Source organism: Salvelinus alpinus, chromosome 5, assembly GCF_045679555.1.
Source record: "Salvelinus alpinus chromosome 5, SLU_Salpinus.1, whole genome shotgun sequence".
NCBI classification, from domain to species: Eukaryota; Metazoa; Chordata; class Actinopteri; order Salmoniformes; family Salmonidae; genus Salvelinus; species Salvelinus alpinus.
This window is the reverse complement of record NC_092090.1, coordinates 66,852,904-66,872,119: the sequence shown is the minus strand read 5'-3', so window position 1 is coordinate 66,872,119 and position 19,216 is coordinate 66,852,904. Positions and strand designations below refer to the sequence as shown.

General features: G+C 48.7%; 1 protein-coding gene across 4 annotated transcripts in view; it reads left to right on the top strand.

Annotated features, from left to right (window-relative positions):
- LOC139576581 (methylcytosine dioxygenase TET3-like) overlaps positions 1-19,216 on the top strand; it is a 66,812-nt gene that overhangs the window by 31,756 nt on the left and 15,840 nt on the right. For 3 of the 4 annotated variants that reach the window (XM_071402831.1, XM_071402830.1, XM_071402832.1), the window contains 2 exons: positions 12,331-15,319; positions 17,338-17,428. In XM_071402831.1, the coding sequence (XP_071258932.1) occupies positions 12,331-15,319; positions 17,338-17,428 (3,080 nt within the window). Of the gene's footprint in view, positions 1-7,528; positions 7,885-12,330; positions 15,320-17,337; positions 17,429-19,216 lie in introns of those variants that run through there. The other variant, XM_071402833.1, reaches the window with a different exon arrangement.

The following is a 19,216-nucleotide window of genomic DNA, read 5'->3' as shown; positions in this document are numbered from 1 at the left end:
TTCCGTGCCCTTTTGACAAATGTGTTTTTCTGCTAATTGCATTATGGAACGAACAATCCCGCGTAGACTGCTGCCTTGTGTGCATTGTTGCGCTTATAATGCGAAGACTATTATTTCTATCAACATTTTAAGCTACAAGTTCTGATCTGTTGCATGCCTTTTTCTTTCTTCTTTTTTTAAATAATTTTTTTCTTCTTTAAAAAAAAAAATATTTTAAAATTTACCCCCTTTTCTCCCCAATTTTCGTGGTATCCAATCGCTAGTAATTACTATCTTGTCTCATCGCTACAACTCCCGTACGGGCTCGGGAGAGACGAAGGTCGAAAGCCATGCGTCCTCCGAAGCACAACCCAACCAAGCCGCACTGCTTCTTTAACACAGCGCGCCTCCAACCCGGAAGCCAGCCGCACCAATGTGTCGGAGGAAACACCGTGCACCTGGCCCCCTCGGTTAGCGCGCACTGCGCCCGGCCCGCCACAGGAGTCGCTGGAGCGCGATGAGACAAGGATATCCCTACCGGCCAAACCCTCCCTAACCCGGACGAAGCTAGGCCAATTGTGCGTCGCCCCACGGACCTCCCGGTCGCGGCCGGCTGCGACAGAGCCTGGGCGCGAACCCAGAGACTCTGGTGGCGCAGCTAGCGCTGCGATGCAGTGCCCTAGACCACTGCGCCACCCGGGAGGCTCTGAGTCATGCCTTTTAACGTTGTTTTTTATGTAGCCTAGTTGTATGAATTTGGGATCTATCGTCCCACAACTGTCCCAGAGTCGGTTTGGAATAGGCTTTTTCTTCGTTGACAAGCTGACCAATAGAATAGGTACACTTGTCTGCTATGGGTGATAGTAGATTGACATAGGCTAGTGATTCTGCTGTTCGTTACTCATCTTGTTGGCTGAGGAAAAGTAAATGTGGACAGCTATTCTAACATGTTCAAAGTGCACATCAGAATTCGGTAAGAAGGGCGGCACATGGTTTCATCCTCAATTTGCATGTTCTGTTAATATGAATGAGCACCGTGGGTGGACGTCCTAATCAGGTTACAATGCATATGGGTCCGGTAAATTTCTCAAATGTCCGGTAAATTAAAATGCTGCCTGTCAAATGTCTGGCGCCACACAACGGAAAACCTGCTAAAAAGGTAACTGTTTTTTTCTAAGAGTGTAGAGTGAGAGATAAAATAAGACAAAGGAAGGAAAAACCGAGAGAACGAGTGAGCAGAACGATGAGGATAGATTCTCAGATATTTGTATTCTATGCTACACTTTCAGTTCCACTCAGCACCTGCTCATTCACCCTCACCAATACACCCATTGACCCTTGTTTACATTTGAGTCATTTAGCAGAAGGTCCTATCCAGAGCAACTTACAGTAGTGAGTGCATACATTTTCATACTTTTCTTTCTTTCTTCATACTGGTCCACCGTGGGAATCGGACCCACAACCCTGGCGTTGCAGGCGCCATTCTCCACTAACTGAGCCACTTGGGACCACCTTCAGTCATTGTATGCGTGTGAGTGAGAGCACAATCAATCAATCAAATGTATTTATAAAGCCCTTCTTACATCAGCTGATGTCACAAAGTGCTGTACAGAAACCCAGCCTAAAACCCTAAACAGCAAGCAATGCAGGTGTAAAAGCACAGTGGCTAGGAAAAACTCTCTAGAAAGGCCAGAACCTAGGAAGGATCCTGAGAGAGGAACCAGGCTCTGAGGGGTGGCCAGTCCTCTTCTGGTTGTGCCGGGTTGGAGATAATAACAGAACATGGCCAAGATGTTCAAATGTTCATAGATGACCAGCAGGGTCAAATAATAATAATCACAGTAGTTGTCGAGGGTCCAACAGTGTGTTACACAAGCCAGCCAGCCTGTACTCCGCAGAGAGCCTTTGCGTGTGCTCCCCAGTTTGCGTGTGCTCCCCAGTTTGCATGTGCTCCCCAGTTTGCATGTTCTCCCCAGTTTGCGTGTTCTCCCCAGTTTGCGTGTGCTCCCCTGTTAAGTTTGCATGTGCTCCCCTGTTTGCGTGTGCTCCCCAGTTTGCGTGTGCTCCCCTGTTTGCGTGTGCTCCCCAGGCGTTTGCCTGTGTGAATCTCTGCCTGTGTGCGTCTCTCTCTCTCTCTCCCTCCCTCTCCCTCTGTGCGTGTCACATGAAGTGTGTATCAGAACAGATGACCTTGATGGCATGAGGCTGGAAGGGAGCAGGGTGTGTAACGTGGGTCGGGGGATGGAGGAATGGGGTCAGGGACTGACAGGAAAACATTGGGTTGGGGGTTGATCTCTGCTCTGTCAGGAACCTAGAGCAATGATCTAATTTGGGTGGCTGGACCGTCTAATCTATTGATGGTATTTGGCCTAGGCTATGTTTCTCCTGAGAAGACTTGCACTGTCCACTCCCTAGACCTCTCTGTTGTTTTAGAAGATGTGACTTAAGACATATGGTATGTTCTGACACTAGCCTCCCTACAAATAAGGTGAGAGGGTTGAGCGTGGTTGCATCAGCCACTAGGCTTACATGCAGTCTTATATTTGCTGTTTCCTCAACACTGAGAGCTGGTTTCCTCTGTACCCTGTAGAAATAAATGACACATTCTGTTTGTCATGTTTAATCTTTCTCATCTTCGAGATTCACCCACCACCTGTGCCTTCTTGATACAGTAAACGCGTACATGTGTTGATTTGTGTGTGAGGGGGGTGTGTGTTTTCTTTGTCAGTGTGTGTGGGTGACTGTTTGAAGGAAAAGATGAGTCAGTCCGTCTTAGTCATGGTAGAAAGAGGTGAACACAACACAGCTGCGCTCACTCTATTCTGTCATCACTCCTACAAGGCCAATACAATGCTTTGTGTGAGAGAGAGAGAGGAGTTGAGATGTGGAATCACATCTACTGATAAATCGGAGAACTAGTCAGATAATTATTTCATTTCTGAGTTACCACATACCACGCACCTCATGCTCAAATAGAGTACTCCTACTGTAAGTGTTGAATTGCCCTTCAGTTTTTTTAAAATCATCACATTCTCCTTCTTTAGGCCCCCTCATTAAACCCGCACTGTCTTGTTATTATTCACTAGTACATCAGCGGACCACTTGTTGCTATAGAACTACCCACTGACCACAGACGTCAGTTCAACGACTAGTTTTGATTTACATTTGGTTGAGTTGTCAACTAACGTGAATTCAATGTGAAATCAACAAAACATTTCACCGTGTCATTGGATTTAGCTAAAGTTGGGTGAGAAAAAGACTAAATTCCCTGACACAGATGACTTTTTCAAAATCCAATTATTTTCCCACGTTGATTCAACATCATCGCATTGTATTTTTTGGTTGAAATGACGTGGAAACAACGTTTATTCGACCAGTTTTTGCAGACTGGGTACCCTGCAGTGTTTTGAGAGCAGAGCACTCACTTTGCTCATTTCTGTAATGCCTTGAGAGTTGTCGATGTGCTAGTTGTGTTCTTTACGGTTGGAAACAAAATAGTGTTATGTCTGTCAGGGCTTTGGCAGTACTTCAATTGTTGTGACTGTCTGGCGGTTTGGGTCTAGGGAACACAAGGTAGTCAGGGGTTTGCCTGAAGGAGTTCAAAGTACACGTGACAGTTGTGTCTGCAGGTGGTTGAGACATAGGGAACGTTCCCTCTGGTGTATTGTTGAGGAGATCACAGAACAATAGTTTCTGCCATCTGGGAGTAAAATAGACTCCTTTTGTTTTGATGAGTCTGATGGAACATATGGTTAAAATATATGGCTAATATGTGTGTAGATTTATATCATCGTGGGTAGATTTAAGTTTAAATCATTTTTCACATTTAACTTTGACAAGAGTGGATGTTAGTTTATCCCGTCCTATACATAAAGGGACAGTTTACCGCGCACAGATTACGCCTAGTCCTGGACTAGATACAAACTCAATGGGAGATTTGCATTAAATTATTTTAATGTCCAGGACTAGAAACAAACTCAATGGGAGATTTTACGTTCAATTCTTTTAGTGTCCAGGACTATAAACAAACTCAATGGGAGATTTTACATCCAATTATTTTAGTGTCCAGGACTAGAAACACTCAATGGGAGATTTTACATTAAATTATTTTAGTGTCCAGGACTAGAAACAAACTCAATGGGAGATTTTACATTCAATTCTTTTAGTGTCCAGGACTAGAAACAAACTCAATGGGAGATTTTACATCCAATTATTTTAATGTCCAGGACTAGAAACACTCAATTGGAGATTTTACATTCAATTATTTTAGTGTCCAGGACTAGAAACAAACTCAATGGGAGATTTTACATAAAATTATTTTAGAAGTCCAGGACTAGAAACACTCAATGGGAGATTTTACATTCAATTATTTTAGTGTCCAGGACTAGAAACAAACTCAATGGGAGATTTTACATAAAATTATTTTAGTGTCCAGGACTAGGCTTAATCTGTGTCCAGTAAACTGGCCCTTTATGAGTCCACACATGGACAGGGCCGTCAACTTTGGCGTGGCTCTGACGTACTGAGGTGAAAACTACAAGGGCCTTATAGGGCTCGTCAGGGAGGTGGTGGTCTTGACCCACTCGATAAGTGAGTCTGTTGTCTGAGCTGTGATGGCTGTTGGTCTGCTCATCCCAGGTGGTGTATCACAGAACAGTAGCACTAACCTAAAACTCCCCCAGTGTTATCATAATATAGCTTTTTTTCTGGGAAGATATTATTTGTACGAAAATCGACTATTTTAGCTTCAAAAAATGTGAGAGAAAATGTATTAAAAAAAACATATAGTTCTGACAAGTGTAGTCTGCTAGTAGCAGAATGCATCTATATATTGGCCAGTGGAGGCTGCTGAGGGGAGGACGGCTCACAATAATGACTGGAACGGAGCAAATGGAATGGCATCAAACACCTGGAAACCGTGTGTTTGATGTATATGATACCATTCCACTTATACTGCTCCAGCCGTTACCACCAGCCCGTCTTTCCCAATTAAGGTGCCGCCAACCTCCTGTGATTGGCCCGCTAGTTGCTTAAAAGCATTTGGATTATCCTACGCTGTTTTAACTGTCTATATGACATGGCCAGAACAGCCTTTTAGAAATCGGGTGGGGCTAATCAAATTCATATTGGGAATTCATATCGTATTCAGGTTCTTAAAACAGAGGGAGGGGGGGGGGGGGTGGTACACAGTTTGCTTCTTTCTTTGTTGTACATACACTCTCTTGTTGGCGTTGAGCAGATGAGTGTGTTACGCTGAACGGAGACGGTTAAGTTTGCTCTAAGAGCGAGAAATGCTGTGTCACTGCACAGCGGGAGAGAGCGAGCGCTAGTCAGGAGGGTGAATGAATGAGAGTGTGTGTGTGTGTGTGTGTGTGTGTGTGTATTGGGGTAAGGGGGGGGGGGGTCTACACACGGTGTCATATGAGACTTAAGTCCAGCCTGTGCGAGGCGGGGCAGCCGGGCGGGTTCTGATGATGTAACAGTTATGTCATAACTACATGCTTTCACTAGCTCTCTCTCAACCCCCCCCCCCCCCCTCTCTCTCTCTCTCTCTCTCTCTCTCTCACTCTCTCCCTCATTGGTGCTTCCTGGACATGTGACACAACACACTTCCCTTTACTACTAGGCACCAGCTTGGGTTGTGCCGTGTTTGTCTTTGGGTTGCGCGTGCGCACGTGTGCGGTGTGTGTGAATGCCAGGCAGCGCTGGTGGAGGACTGTGTGAATCACAGGGCCAGACAACGAAAGCCTCCGACAGGGTTGGAGTGACACTGTCTGCCATGAACCTGGAGCGATGGAAAGGAATGGACAGAAACCAAACACGAGAGAGAAAGTGTGAGCGGAAAAAGAGAGAGTGAAAGAGAGATTAAGGGAGAGGGAGAGATTACTCAAATAAATCCAGCCAATGCGCAGAGTCCACACGCTCATTCATAATAATAAAACGATACTGTGCAGGAGCTGACAAGGATCTCATCTGCATGGAGGAGAGACGAGACGTCGGCCATGTTTTTTCCCCCTTCTTCTTTGATAAATCTGATTCCAGATAGAGAGCGGGGACAGAGAGAAGAGAAGGAGCAGAGAAGGGCGGTCAGAGGGGTAGCATGTGGAGTGAGCTAGCGATGGTGGTGCTAAAGCTGAAGCAATGGTGAGGGGATAACGTTGGGAGAACATTGGCGGGACAGAGGGACCGGCCGGATGGGAGGAGAGGGAAAGCAGGCACGCCATGGAGAAGGAGAGACAGCGGAATCATTTCTGTCCTCTTAGACGTCGGTGCAAATGATGTTGCCGTTTGTCGATGTCTCTAGTAGCACCATGCCGCTGCGGACGGTCTCTGTCAAGCGACAAGCCGCTCGATCGCTGCTCCTCTGCTCCCTCGTCCTTCTCTTATCCATGTTCTCCTCTCTTGCTAGAGCCGAAGTCACATGAATAAGACAACTTACTAGGTTGTTATGTGTGTGTGTGTGAATGTTGCATTTCTGTAGCTCAACATCTCTCCTTACTCTCCCCTCGATGTTCCTCTCGTCTCTACTGTCCCTCTGGCTTCCTTTATCCCTGTGGTCTGTATGTTACCAAACTGCCATCGACTGCTGCTTGTGCAGTTCCCCAGACTCCAGTCCTGTAGTCTTTATCCCCCCTCTCTCAATCACATTCAATCCATTTGCTCCCTCTTTCGCATATGTATTAATCAGGAGATTATAGGCTTTAGAAACGATTGAGTGTGAAACGTATTGGCACCTTTAAAGTCCTCTCAAGCCATCGCTATCCTCTGGTATGTGGGAGACTCGCTATGCTTCGTCTCGCCTTTACAAGTCCTAGGCTGCCCTTCTTCCCCCGGCATCACCTCGCACTGAGCGACACATCAGCGGCCGGGGAAGGTAACAGACCTGTAAAGAAGTAGCTACTATTAACATTTTTGTGGTAGACGACAGAGACACGAACAGAGAGACCGTCAGCGGCTTTGTAACGACCAATGGACTATGACAGAAACAGAAAGATGGACGTACAGCTTGTCTCGCAGGAGAAAGTCTGAGTCTGAATCGGTCGAATTCAAACCACATATATATGGACTTAATGTTGTTGGTTTTTATTTCATTTTCTTGTTGATGTTCCAGCAAGTGCCCTCTGAGATTGGCGTTCGCCTGCATCTAGTGGTTTCCATCGCGTCCACATGCTCAAAAACCGCTCCGCTCTTAGATAACCCAAATGACTAGACATGACTAGATAGACTAAAACGCATAACATAATGTTATCCGAAACACACTGTTATGTATTCAAGGTGTTCCTATTCAATAAGGGATTGTGCTGGTGGAGAGAGAGAGAGCGAGCTTTGCCTGGTAACAGCTCTCGCTCTGCTGCAATGTGCTGCTGTTTCTAGGGCTGCCGCTAGCGTCCATCCCCGAGCTCTCTCTTTCTCTCTCTGCTCACTGCACACTCCTCCATTCCCTCGTACGTGCCCACTGTGCCTCAGATAATGGCCTCTCGCTCTGCACACACAGAAGAGAGAGGGGGAGGGAGAGCGAGCGAGCGAGAGAGAGAGAGAGAGAGAGAGAGAGAGAGAGAGAGAGAGAGAGAGAGAGAGAGAGAGAGAGAGGGGAAGGTGGGGGCTGCAAGTAGAACCAGACTGTGAGTGTAAGAGAAAGAAAAAGGATATTGAAAAGGGAAGGGAGGAGCAGAGAGAGGTAATGAGAAAGGAAAAAGGAGAAAACAGAAAGTGACGGCCGTAAGAAGAGACAGAGAGCGGGCGTGCGTTCCATGGGGGGAGGTGTGTGTGCGTGTGCGTGTGTACGTGCGTGTCGGTGCTTGTGTGCCGCAACAACAACAAAAAAGCCTCCACCAGATTGCTAGTGGCTCCCCTCCTCTCCCTGCTGTGTCTCTCCACTTCCACTGGCAGGACGTCTAGACCCATGTAAGTACTGAAGCTGTGTGGGGCTCTCTACTCTTTTCTGGGTTTTATTCTCATGGTTCCTCCTTCATGTTTTCTCGACGACCGACACGGCAGGAAAGGAAAGCCAGGGGAGGGGGGGATAGAAGAAAGGAGAGAGAGGGAGGGTGTCGTGTGTCTAACTGTTTGGATTTATGTCTACTCCCAGGCTTTATACCCCCCCCCCCCACCCGCTTTGTCTCCCCACCCACCCTCCTTCCTTTTTGACTTTGTGCTGTCAACCTTGGAGGCATCTGTTCTGGTCTGGTGGAGGTGGGGACGTGAGGTGGGGACAAACGCGTAGTGGTCTAGTTGTAGGATAGACCAGCTTGACTGTTTAGCCGGCAACGTACTGCCTGTGTGTCGTTTAAAGGGACTAGGCTCAGAGTTTAGGGTGTCTAACAGGTTAGGCCGTCTCTTCTGGTTGGGCGTGTTGATGTTTTGGATTGGAAGCTTTGTGCGGTGCGTGCTGTTTGTGTGTGTGTGTGTGTGTCCTGGCAGGAAAGAGTAGGCTCTCACACGGCGTCAATAGTTGTCCGAGCACGTGGTCTGCTCTGTCAGAAGCACCGTGGTAGGTGCACGCAGGTGTAAGCATGCCACAGTGTGTATAACACCGTGTGCATGAAGAGAGAGATGGTATTTGTGACAGTCTAATTTGACTAATTACATCTGTGAAGTCCCAGTTGACTGGGTATGAGAACTGTCGTTGTGATCGTGTTGTTAAAGTGTTTGGGTTTAAGCCGGGCGTGTGGAACCGGCGATTCAACTGGTGCTGTACGTGTTAGAGAGAGTTAGAGGAAGTGTGTCAGTTTATCGACTGTGAGGAACAGAGATGAACAACAACAATGTGACTGGTTCTGGGGTTGTTGGGTTGTACAGTTCTGTGACCACGCTGTTTCAATATATTGCAATTCTCTTACTCACTCTGTCTCAACCCCCCCCCCCCATCCACTAAGCTCAGTCTGATGATCAGTCTGTGATGGGGCAACGTGGGGCTTCTCACGTATCGCCGGCCGGCTGTTCACCCCCCTCCACCCCCCCAGGGACCCCCACCAGACACCCGGCACAGAAGGTGAATTCAAAGGGCCCGAACAAGCGGCCCGTCCAATAATTAGACACTTCAAAAGGCTCATTTCAATATATTTAAATGACGGGAAGCAGGGTGTCTGGTCCACTTCAGCTGTCAACCAACTGTAGGAGCTACAAACGAGAGCTGTGTTCTCACTGTGAATACAGATGGGATGAAGTCTGCATTATACACAGACCTGTTGGATCATAACTCAAACAACAAACCAGCCTAGTTCCTCTTCTAGGATTAGGCAGTCTTTTGACATGGTGTAGTCTACCTTTATGTGTATCTGTGTGTGCAGTAAATGGTATGTGTGCATGGCGGTGTAGTATACAGTATGTACGTGTGTACAACATAGTGTATGGATATGATTATGACTGTGTGTAATCCTCATAGAGCTCAGTCTGTCTGAGCTCACAGGACTTCAAGCATTATCAACGTGTGTCTGTCTGAGGCATAGAGCAGGGCTTGCCTTTCACCTGCTATAGCCTCAATGCCACAGCACTCCCTGTTCTAACATGTCCACAGTGCCATGTTGAAGACTTCCTTATTTAGTTTAGGCTATTGTAGAATAGGACTTGAAGATGTTCCGAGGCAAATTCAAAATATGAAAAAGTGTTATTTGGTTATTTGGATACTCAGTGTGTCATGGATTTGTGTCTCGGTGTAGAAGTGGTTGAACATACACTACATTTCAAAAGTTTGAGGTCACTTAGAAATGTCCTTGTTTTTGAAAGAAAAACACATTTTTTTGTCCATTAAAATAACCTCAAATTGATCAGAAATACAGTGTAGACATTGTTAGTGTTGTAAATGACTATTGTAGCTGGAAACGGCTGATTTTTAACGGGATATCTACATAGGCGAACAGAGGCCCATTATCAGCAACCATCACTCCTGTGTTCCAATGGCACGTTGTGTTATCTAATCCAAGTTTGTCATTTTAAAAGGCTAATTGATCATTAGAAAACCCTTTTGCAATTATGTTAGCATAGCTGAAAACTGTTGTTCTGATTTAAAGAATAATTAAAACTGGCCTTCTTTAGACTAGTTGAGTATCTGGAGCATCAGCATTTGTGAGTTCGATTACAGGCTCAATATGGCCAGAAACAAAGAACTTTCTTCTGAAAACTCATTAGTCTATTCTTGTTCTGAGAAATGACGGCTATTCCATGTGGGAAATTGCCAAGGAAAACAAACTTTTGAACTGTGGTGCATATTCATTACCTGTACTCTGTGTTTGTACTTGGTTTATCTTTGTTTGCTATGCCTCCTCAAACACAGTAAATCATAATGAATCGTCTTCAGACCTGTGTTCTCCCTGTTTTATACACACCACTGACAGACAGTGTCATATTACTCTAAAGAGGAAGTAACGTAAGCCTGTGTAGAGCAGATCACCTTCCCTGTTTGTATGTCAGATGCTTGTCAGTTTGCAAACAGTTTGTAGACACACTGAAATATGGACACAGTTTTACTCTTAGGAACCAACTCATCTTAGTATGGGCTCCATTTTGACAAAGCAAAACAGCAGACCCAGTCCTTCCAATACATGTATGATGTCCATTTAAGGGGTGTCACTGCAGATACATGATTCAAGCACAGATCGGTTGCATTGCCAACTTGTTTTGAAGTCAGTGTCGTGTTGAGAAGGCTGTTTGAAGCAATATAGTGTGTTTTGACAACAGCACTGCTTTGGTTACATGGTCAAAATGTCCCTTTTAGTTTCCCCCTCCAAAACCAGGAGCCAGGAGACCAGATTCTCCGCTATAGTCTATCACCTTGCAGCCTTCATTCTGCAGGTCCAGTAAACAGTGATGTCATCACAGCTAATGTATTGGATGAGCAGCTTCAGCAATCAGATGAGATCATCGTGCTCTATCTCTAATGGACTCTAATGGAAGTGAGAGTCATACAAGGCTCTACTATCGTCTTACGAAGCACACTTGTGAAATGGCATCAGGAATGTCACCGTAGACTATCAATGCACATGATTTGGTATTATAAACTGGGTGGTTGGAGCCCCGAATGCTGATTGTCTGACACCCGTGGTATATCAGACCGTATACCACGGGTATCAAATCAAATCAAAGTTTATTTGTAACGTGCGCCGAATACAACAGGTGTAGTAGACCTTAAGGTGAAATGCTTACTTACAGGCCCTTAACCAATAGTGCAATTTCTAAGTAAAATAAAAAAGGTATTAGGTGAACAATAGATAAGTAAGGAAATAAAAAAACAACAGTACAAAACATATATTTTTACTGCTCTAATTACGTTGTTAACCAAAATATAAAAGCAATAAGGCACCTCGGGGGTTTGTGATATATGGCCAATATACCATGGCTAAGGGCTGTGTCCAGGCACTCCGGGTTGCGTCGCGCTTAAGAACATCCCTTAGCCATGGTATATTGTCCATACCACACCCCTTCGGAACCTTATTGCTTAATTACCACACCACTCTTTGCTACATCTTTGCTCTCTAGATCCTTGACACATTCCTATTGCGTTTGTGGATCCATCATGCATTTATTGAGCGTGTCTAGTTACCTCATGGTGATATGACAGGTGTTGAATGCAGCAGTCCCGTCGAGAAAGATAGATACTCCCCAGTCATAAAGGCCTAAGGGAGGGAGAGGTTCAGGACCACAGGATCAGGAACCAGGAACCCCGCTTGGCTAATAGACAGTCATTGACAACGTATAGAGCTAATATATACACTGGTAATATGTTGACATTTAAATAGGGAGGTTGAGTTGAAAGTTTATTACCTGTAACTATAGAAGTGAATGGTTTGAGATGCAGTAATGTTGCCCGTAGTTCACAGCATTCTCCTCGTTCTTCCTTGAGTAAAACAGATATTGTGTATATTTGATTACTTTTTAAATAATCATTTGTGTGATCCTTTGTGCCTTTGGGATGGTAAACTTTTACATAGCGCGTGCATTACTGCGCAATGATGTCACATGGTCTGTGACTTCAACACTCTGATCATTGTGGAAACACTGTTGAAGCAACAGTTCATTCATTTCCCCAACTGGAAGTGTGTGTGTGGGTGTGGGTGTGGGTGGGTGGGCGGGTGGGTGGAACCCAAACCAAGACATCTGAAATGAGGAATGGATTCTAGCCAGTGCTCTGTCATAATCATTATGATATGTTGATTTGCCCTTCTCTGTGAATGCTTTGTTTGAGTATGATTTTAAGCTAAGATCATCAACTGAATAAAAACTTGTTAACATGTTAAAACAATATATTTTTGTATATTGATTGCTATTGCTTATTCCAACTTGGTGCACAGTTCCTATTTTTTTTCTTCTGGTCTCTAACCTCTTTCATCTGTGTCCTCCCTCTCTCTCTCTCAGACTGTTTCGGACACTGGTTCAGTGGATGGCCCCAGAAGAGGAGGCCAGATGGAAACTGGGTCACATGACCGCCTCGAAGAAGGCGGTTCGTTGAGCCTGGAACCGACCAATGGGGTGAGCCGGCAACCCAGTGACACCAATGAGGAGGGTGGAGCCGGCCTGGACACCCAGAGGGAGCCCCATCGGTCAGGGAGTGTTCCCCCAGGACAGGGTTGGGTACCTGGGCAGGGCAAAGCCCCTCAACCCCAGAAGCAGCTGCCCTGCAGTGGCTGGAGCAGTAGTGGTAGGACTCCTGGGAAGCCTGTCCACGAGGCAGACATGGAGGACGCACGCAATCTGGTAGCCTTCTCAGCCAGTGTTAATGTGGGCTCCCTGGCCCCCATCCCTGAGGCCCAGTCCTACACCGCCCAGCTGTATGAGAAGTTCAACCAGGAGATGGGCACTGCTAAGGGGGCCGCGGCTCAAGCCAGGCTCCAAGCCCCAGAGGGAGGGGACCAGGCTAGCCCCCCAGAGGACTTGAACACCCTGCAGACCACCCTGAAGACCGCCCTGAGCCAAGCGAGGCACGGCCACAAGCCCCCAAACTGTGACTGTGATGGGCCGGACTGCCCAGACTACTTGGAGTGGCTGGAAAAGAGGCTCAAACAGGCGGGGGCAGGGGAGGAGCAGGACAACGACACACCCTGTTCCAAGATGGCCGCCGACACGCCGCCTCATCAACAGCCACCACACTCACAACAGCCCCCTCACCCCCACCACCGTCCTCACCCCCATGTCAATGGAGGTAACCCGCACTCCTGTCCACCCATTCACCCACACCAACAGGGCCAACGCCCAGGCTCTGTCCCCTGCTCACCTCAGGTCCTCTCCATCGCCAAGGAGAAGAACGTCAGTCTGCAGACGGCCATAGCCATCGAGGCCCTGACCCAGCTGTCTGCCACCGTACCCCAGACTGTGGTCCCTCCTGCCCAGGCCTCCTCCACCAGCCACCAACAACCCCCTCTACACCCCCAGCACGGCAACCGCTTGCTCCCCTCCTCCCCCAGCCCCATGTCCTCTTTGTCCTCCTCGCGGTCACAATCTGTCCCCCCTGGACTGTACCCCCAGCAGAGCTCTGCGTCGTGGGAGCAGCAGCACAGACCCCAGTCCCAGGGTCAACCGGCCCACGCCTCCCCTCTCCCGTCCTCCACTTTGCTTTTCCCCGGGCAGACCCAGGCAGGCAGCCCCCACCCTCAGCAGTGGCAGCAGCAGCAGGCCCCTGGAGGAATCCAAGAGCAGAGGAACCAGTGGATGATGATGAACTCAGACTCCCAGCAGTCTCACTTCGCCCCTCCATCCGGTGGCCACAGCGTTGGCGACCCCATGTCCGAGCTCAAACAGCTACTGGGGGACTCCAGCGGAAAGTACATAAATGACCCCTTCAAGCTGCCTATCCCACACCACCACATCAAGCAGGAACCAGGGATGCCTCAGGTCAAGCAGGAGGTCAACTCTGGGGAGTTCCAGAGTGCTGCCTGTGCCTACATGGGTGGTCGCTACGGCCTGATGAACGGCCAGCAGCAGCCTGGGTATCCTGGTCCACCTCTCTCCGCGGGCAGCGCAGCCATCCACTACTCCACCCAGACAGCCCTGCAGCAGCACCTTCACCACAAGAGGAATCTCTTCTCTAATCCTCCCGGCCCCCCAGGCCTCTGCCCTCCACGGCCCACCCAGGCCTGCCAGAACCTCCGCAAGTGGTGGCCCCAACAGATGGGCCCCGAGGGCCACCTCATCCCTGTGGCCATCAAGCAGGAGCCCAAGGAGCCCAAGAGGAGGAAGAGCACGGCGGGGACATCGCCGCTCCTCAAGCAGCAACCAGGGATGCTGCTCTATCCAGGTCCAAAACCCAAGACGATAGTCATCAAGAAAACCAAGCAGAAGGCCTCCCTGCCAACCTTCCTGCCTCACAGCCAGATCTCCATACAGAAACCGTCTCCACTGATCGGAGCCCTGCCTCTGGCCAGCGTCCATTCAGGTTCTCTCCCTTTCCCTACCTTCCCCCTCCTCAGTAACCCCACTCAGGCTGCCGCAGGCCTCCCAACCCCGGCCCAATCTCAGGTATCCATTTTAAACTCTTCTATTGCACGCTCTGTCACTGCTCCTGCCTTCTCTGTAAACAGTCCAGCCGTCTCAACCCCTCTGCCTCTCCCTGCAGTCCCGGACGCCCCGGCTAGCTCAGGGGAGGCCGGCGCCACACAGACCTCCACCACCTCTCAGTCCATACCAGGCCTCAGCTCCCTGGACCCCAAGTTTGAGGAGCTGATCCTCCAGTTCGAGGCAGAGTTCGGGGACAGTTCATCCTCGGCCCCAGTGCCCTGCCCTCCTCAGATCCAGCCTCAGGACCAGTCCCCCTCAGCCTCAGCCCAGCCCGTGGTGATAGAGTCTCAGCCCAACATTACCTCAGGACAAGCCAGGCCCGCGTCACCGTCCAGCGCCGCCACCGCCACCCAGTCCTGCAGCCCCACTCCCTTAGCTTCTACAACAGCCCCACCAGCAGACCAGGACATGGAGGTGGACACGGAGAATGTGACAAGGGGTGTGAGTGAAGCATCCTATACCTCCGCCACACAGCCCTCCACTGAGAGCCCCATGGAGGAGCAGCCCGAGGGGGCCCAGTTGCCTCTCTCGCTGCGCCAAGAGGCCCATCTGGAGCAGCTGCAGCACCGCGTCCTTGAAGACCCCTTCACCGTGCCTCTCTCCCCCTCCGCGTCCCCGCTGCCCAAGCGCATGAAGATCGAGACCAATGGGAACGTGGCTGTCCTCTCCACCACTGGATCATTCTCTGAGGGGGGCGAGGACGACACCCCCACTAAGGACGGCTTCCCCCTCAACCCCTCCCTAAAAGGCTTCCTGGAGTCGCCGCTACGCTACCTGGACACGCCCACTAAAAGTCTGCTAGACATCCCCGCCAAGGACCTCCAGGCTGAGTTCCCCACCTGCGACTGTGTCGGTGAGTAGTTTGTCTGTGTTGAACTGCGCAGTTTTAATGTAGCTACATTTCGACCACTGCTGGGCCCCAGAGTTACACATGCTTTACACTCCCAGTAAGTGGGCTGCACACAAATGTTTTGGCGTACATAATAAAACCAGAAAACGATATAGTATCTAGTATAGAAACAAACAAAACTCCTATAGAAGACATGTATGCTATCTTGAAATCCTCTCACTCCATACATTTCGGATTACTAGAAAACATAAAATATACTGTACAGCAGTAGCTGATGCTATACAGCAGGCAGCAGCAGGTATATTTAAGCGATAAGGCCCGAGGGGGTGTGGTATATGGCCAATATACCACGTCTAAGGGCTGTTCTTATGCACAACGCAACGCAGAGTGCCTGGACACAGCCCTTAGCCGTGGTATATTGGCCATATATCACAAACCCCCGAGGTGCCTTATTGCTATTATAAACTGGTTATCAACGTAATTAGAACAGTACAAATAAATGTTTTGTCATACCCGTGGTATATGGTCTGATATACCATGGCTGTCAGCCAATCAGCATTCAGGGCACCAACCACCCAGTTTATCAAGAGGTATACATCAAGTGGCCCAGTCACTTCTGCTCCAGCTCCTCTCTCTGAACATCACATGAGTGTGTCTGAGAATGTGTGTGTTGCCAGCCGGAGTGTGTTTGTGTTGCCGGATTGTGTGTTGCCGAGGTGAGTGTGATGCAGGCTTGTGTGTCCCGGGCCTCTACTCTCCAGTCAGCTACAGTGCAAGGTTCAGAGGGAGACGGTGAGAGTAATACGACACAAGAAGGAGTCCATTGTGTGGGTCTGGCTGGCAGACAGCACAGAGCAGGCCACTCTGTCAAGGCTACATGTCTGACAAAGTGGCACACGGCCTCTCGGTCCGCTTCCCAAATGTGCACTATTATTTGCGTGCCCTATTTAGTGCACTACTTTTGACCAGGGATCACAGGGAGGGAGAGAAGGGAGACATAGAGAGAGAGAGAGAGAGCAGCTGCAGGGAACACTTGCTATGCCGTGTGCTGTAAGGCTGTTACCAAGAGAAAAGGCCACCAGACAACGGGTCTCCATAGTGAAGCCTATTTACACACTGCCCTGTCAACACCACACGGAAACACCCCATGTGTAACCCGACTCCCTCACACACCCACACATTGACTCATTCACTCCTCTCTTTCACCGAACCTCTCTCTCTCTCTCTCTCTCTCTTTCTCTCACTCTCAGAGAAGCAAGCATAGTTTTACAAATCCCTCTACTCTGCTGATTCCAAACATGGAACCACTACTCCCCCCTCACACAACTATTTTCTCACACACTATTTAGGCCAGTAGTCCTGTGTAGTATTTCCTGCTTCTCTCTGACCACGCCTTGCCTTGGTTCCTCCCTGCACTGTCACAGGAATGTGACCTCAGATACACTCTCTCATACTCTAGCTTTCCTTCTTACACAGACGCATGCAGACACACACGCACGCACGCAGGCACGCACACACACACACACACACACACACACACACACACACACACACACACACACACACACACACACACACACACACACACACACACACACACACACACACACACACACACACACACACACACACACACACACACAAAAACACACACACACACACTGACTCATTCGCTCTCTCAAACACCCTTGTTTCTACTGTAGTGTCCCCACCCAGACTCTCCCTCTATTCAGAAGCTCACTACTATTCCCCTGTCATAACATAGTCAGTCACAGGATACAGGAAGTGTGTGTGGTTTTACATCTGGCTTCAGTCACACCAATCTATGGTTCCTCGTTGTTTCCATGGCTTGTTAGATCTGAATAATTGGGCACTACTACTTCTGATACCTGCAATGTCACAGAACTGTCCTGCACTAATCCAAATCATACAAATACTGTTGAGTGGAAGTTACAATGGTGGTTGAATTTGGACTGCATTGTGAACTCTGTCTGTAACTCTCTCTCTCTCTCTCCTTACAGAGCAAATCCTAGAGAAGGATGAGGGTCCGTACTACAATCACTTGGGCTCTGGGCCCACTGTGGCCTCCATTCGAGACCTGATGGAGACCAGGTGAGACTTCTGGAGCATACTTGATACCTGTTAGAGAAGAGACTGACATAGACTGAAATAACTCAGAAACCATAGGAGTATGATGCATACTAGTATTTCCCTCTAGATAAGGCAGGGAAAAGGAGCATGGACTGAAATTGATGGGGGAGGGGGGGTGGAGGAAACACTACACACTAGCTACAACAGTATTTTGCTTGTCCAGGGATTTTAGCCCCCTAGATTACAGCCACGCAACTCGCAATGGCAGTCTCCTGATTCACCTAGAGCAGAGCTAGTTGTCCTCTTCTTCACAGTCTCTCTCTCCCTCTCTCATTCTCCCTCTCCCTCTTCCTCCTTCTCTCCTGTCCCCTCTTCCTCTCTCTCCCCCTCTCCCTGTCTCTCCCCTTCTCCGTCTCTCTCCTCTCCCTTTCTCCTTCTCTGTCTCCCTTTCCCCTTCTCTCTCTCCCTCTCTATCCCACTCCCTCCCTTTCTCTCCCCTCCTTCTCCCTCTCTCGCCCCCCTTCCCTCCCCTTCGCCCTCTCTCTTTCTCTCCCCCTCTCTCCATTCCTTCTCTCCTCTCCTCTGCCTGTGAACAAGAGTCTTGGCATCAAACTCTCTCACAGCTGTGAGCTAGCTTCACTCTCTTTTCTTCCCCCTCTCTCTCTCCATGCCTCCCTCTATTTTGCTCTCTCTCCCCAGTGCTGCTGTCCTCCTACTCTCTCTCCCGCCTCCCCTTAACACTCCTGTGATCCTGTCCCCAGGGAATCCCTGACCCAGAATCCAATAGGAGGAACAGGAAATAACCACATCAGCAGATCAGACCAAACAGAGAAGAGGTCTAGGCATAGAGAGAGGATAGGAGAGCGGTAGGGAGAGATGAGAGGAAGAGACAGAGAGAGGAGAAGTAGGGAGAGATGAGAGGAAGAGACAGAGAAAGGAGAGATAGGTAGAGATGAGGGGAAGAGACAGAGGGAGGAGAAGTAGGGAGAGATGAGAGGAAGAGACAGAGAGAGGAGAAGTAGGGATAGAGGAGAGGAAGAGACAGAGAAAGGAGAGATAGGTAGAGATGAGGGGAAGAGACAGAGAGAGGAGAAGTAGGGAGAGATGAGAGGAAGAGACAGAGAAAGGAGAAGTAGGGAGAGATGAGAGGAAGAGACAGAGAGAGGAGAGGAAGAGACAGAGAAAGGAGAAGTAGGGAGAGATGAGAGGAAGAGACAGAGAGAGGAGAAGTAGGGAGAGAGGAGAGGAAGAGACAGAGAAAGGAGAAGTAGGGAGAGAGGAGAGGAAGAGACAGAGAGAGGAGAAGTAGGGAGAGATGAGAGGAAGAGACAAAGAAAGGAGAGATAGGTAGAGAGAGGGGAAGAGACAAAGAAAGGAGAGGCAGGGAGAGATGAGAGGAGGAGACAGAGAGAGAGGTATATATATATATATATATATAGAGCGAGAGAAAATGAGAATCAAACTGAGTACATTTGCATTCAGGAATGGATAGACTCAGTTTCAGAATTCCTCTTGGGAGAATGGTAACGTGAAACTAGGGAATGGAAACAATCACATTTACCATGTATCCTAATACTTACGCAAATCTCAACTGACAAAACTGGAATAGTTCAATGGCAGCTGAGTTTTCACTGACTAAACATGGGGGGCTGCTTAGGTTGGGTCCCACACATTGTTGTATAGGGGACCGGGGTCGAGAGGGACTGGCCATTATATTGACAGAGGACTGTTTCTATAGACCAGTGACTGATCAGGGTGGATGGGGGGGGATAGGTGAGGAGAGGAGGGAGAGCCTTCTTTGTTTGAGAG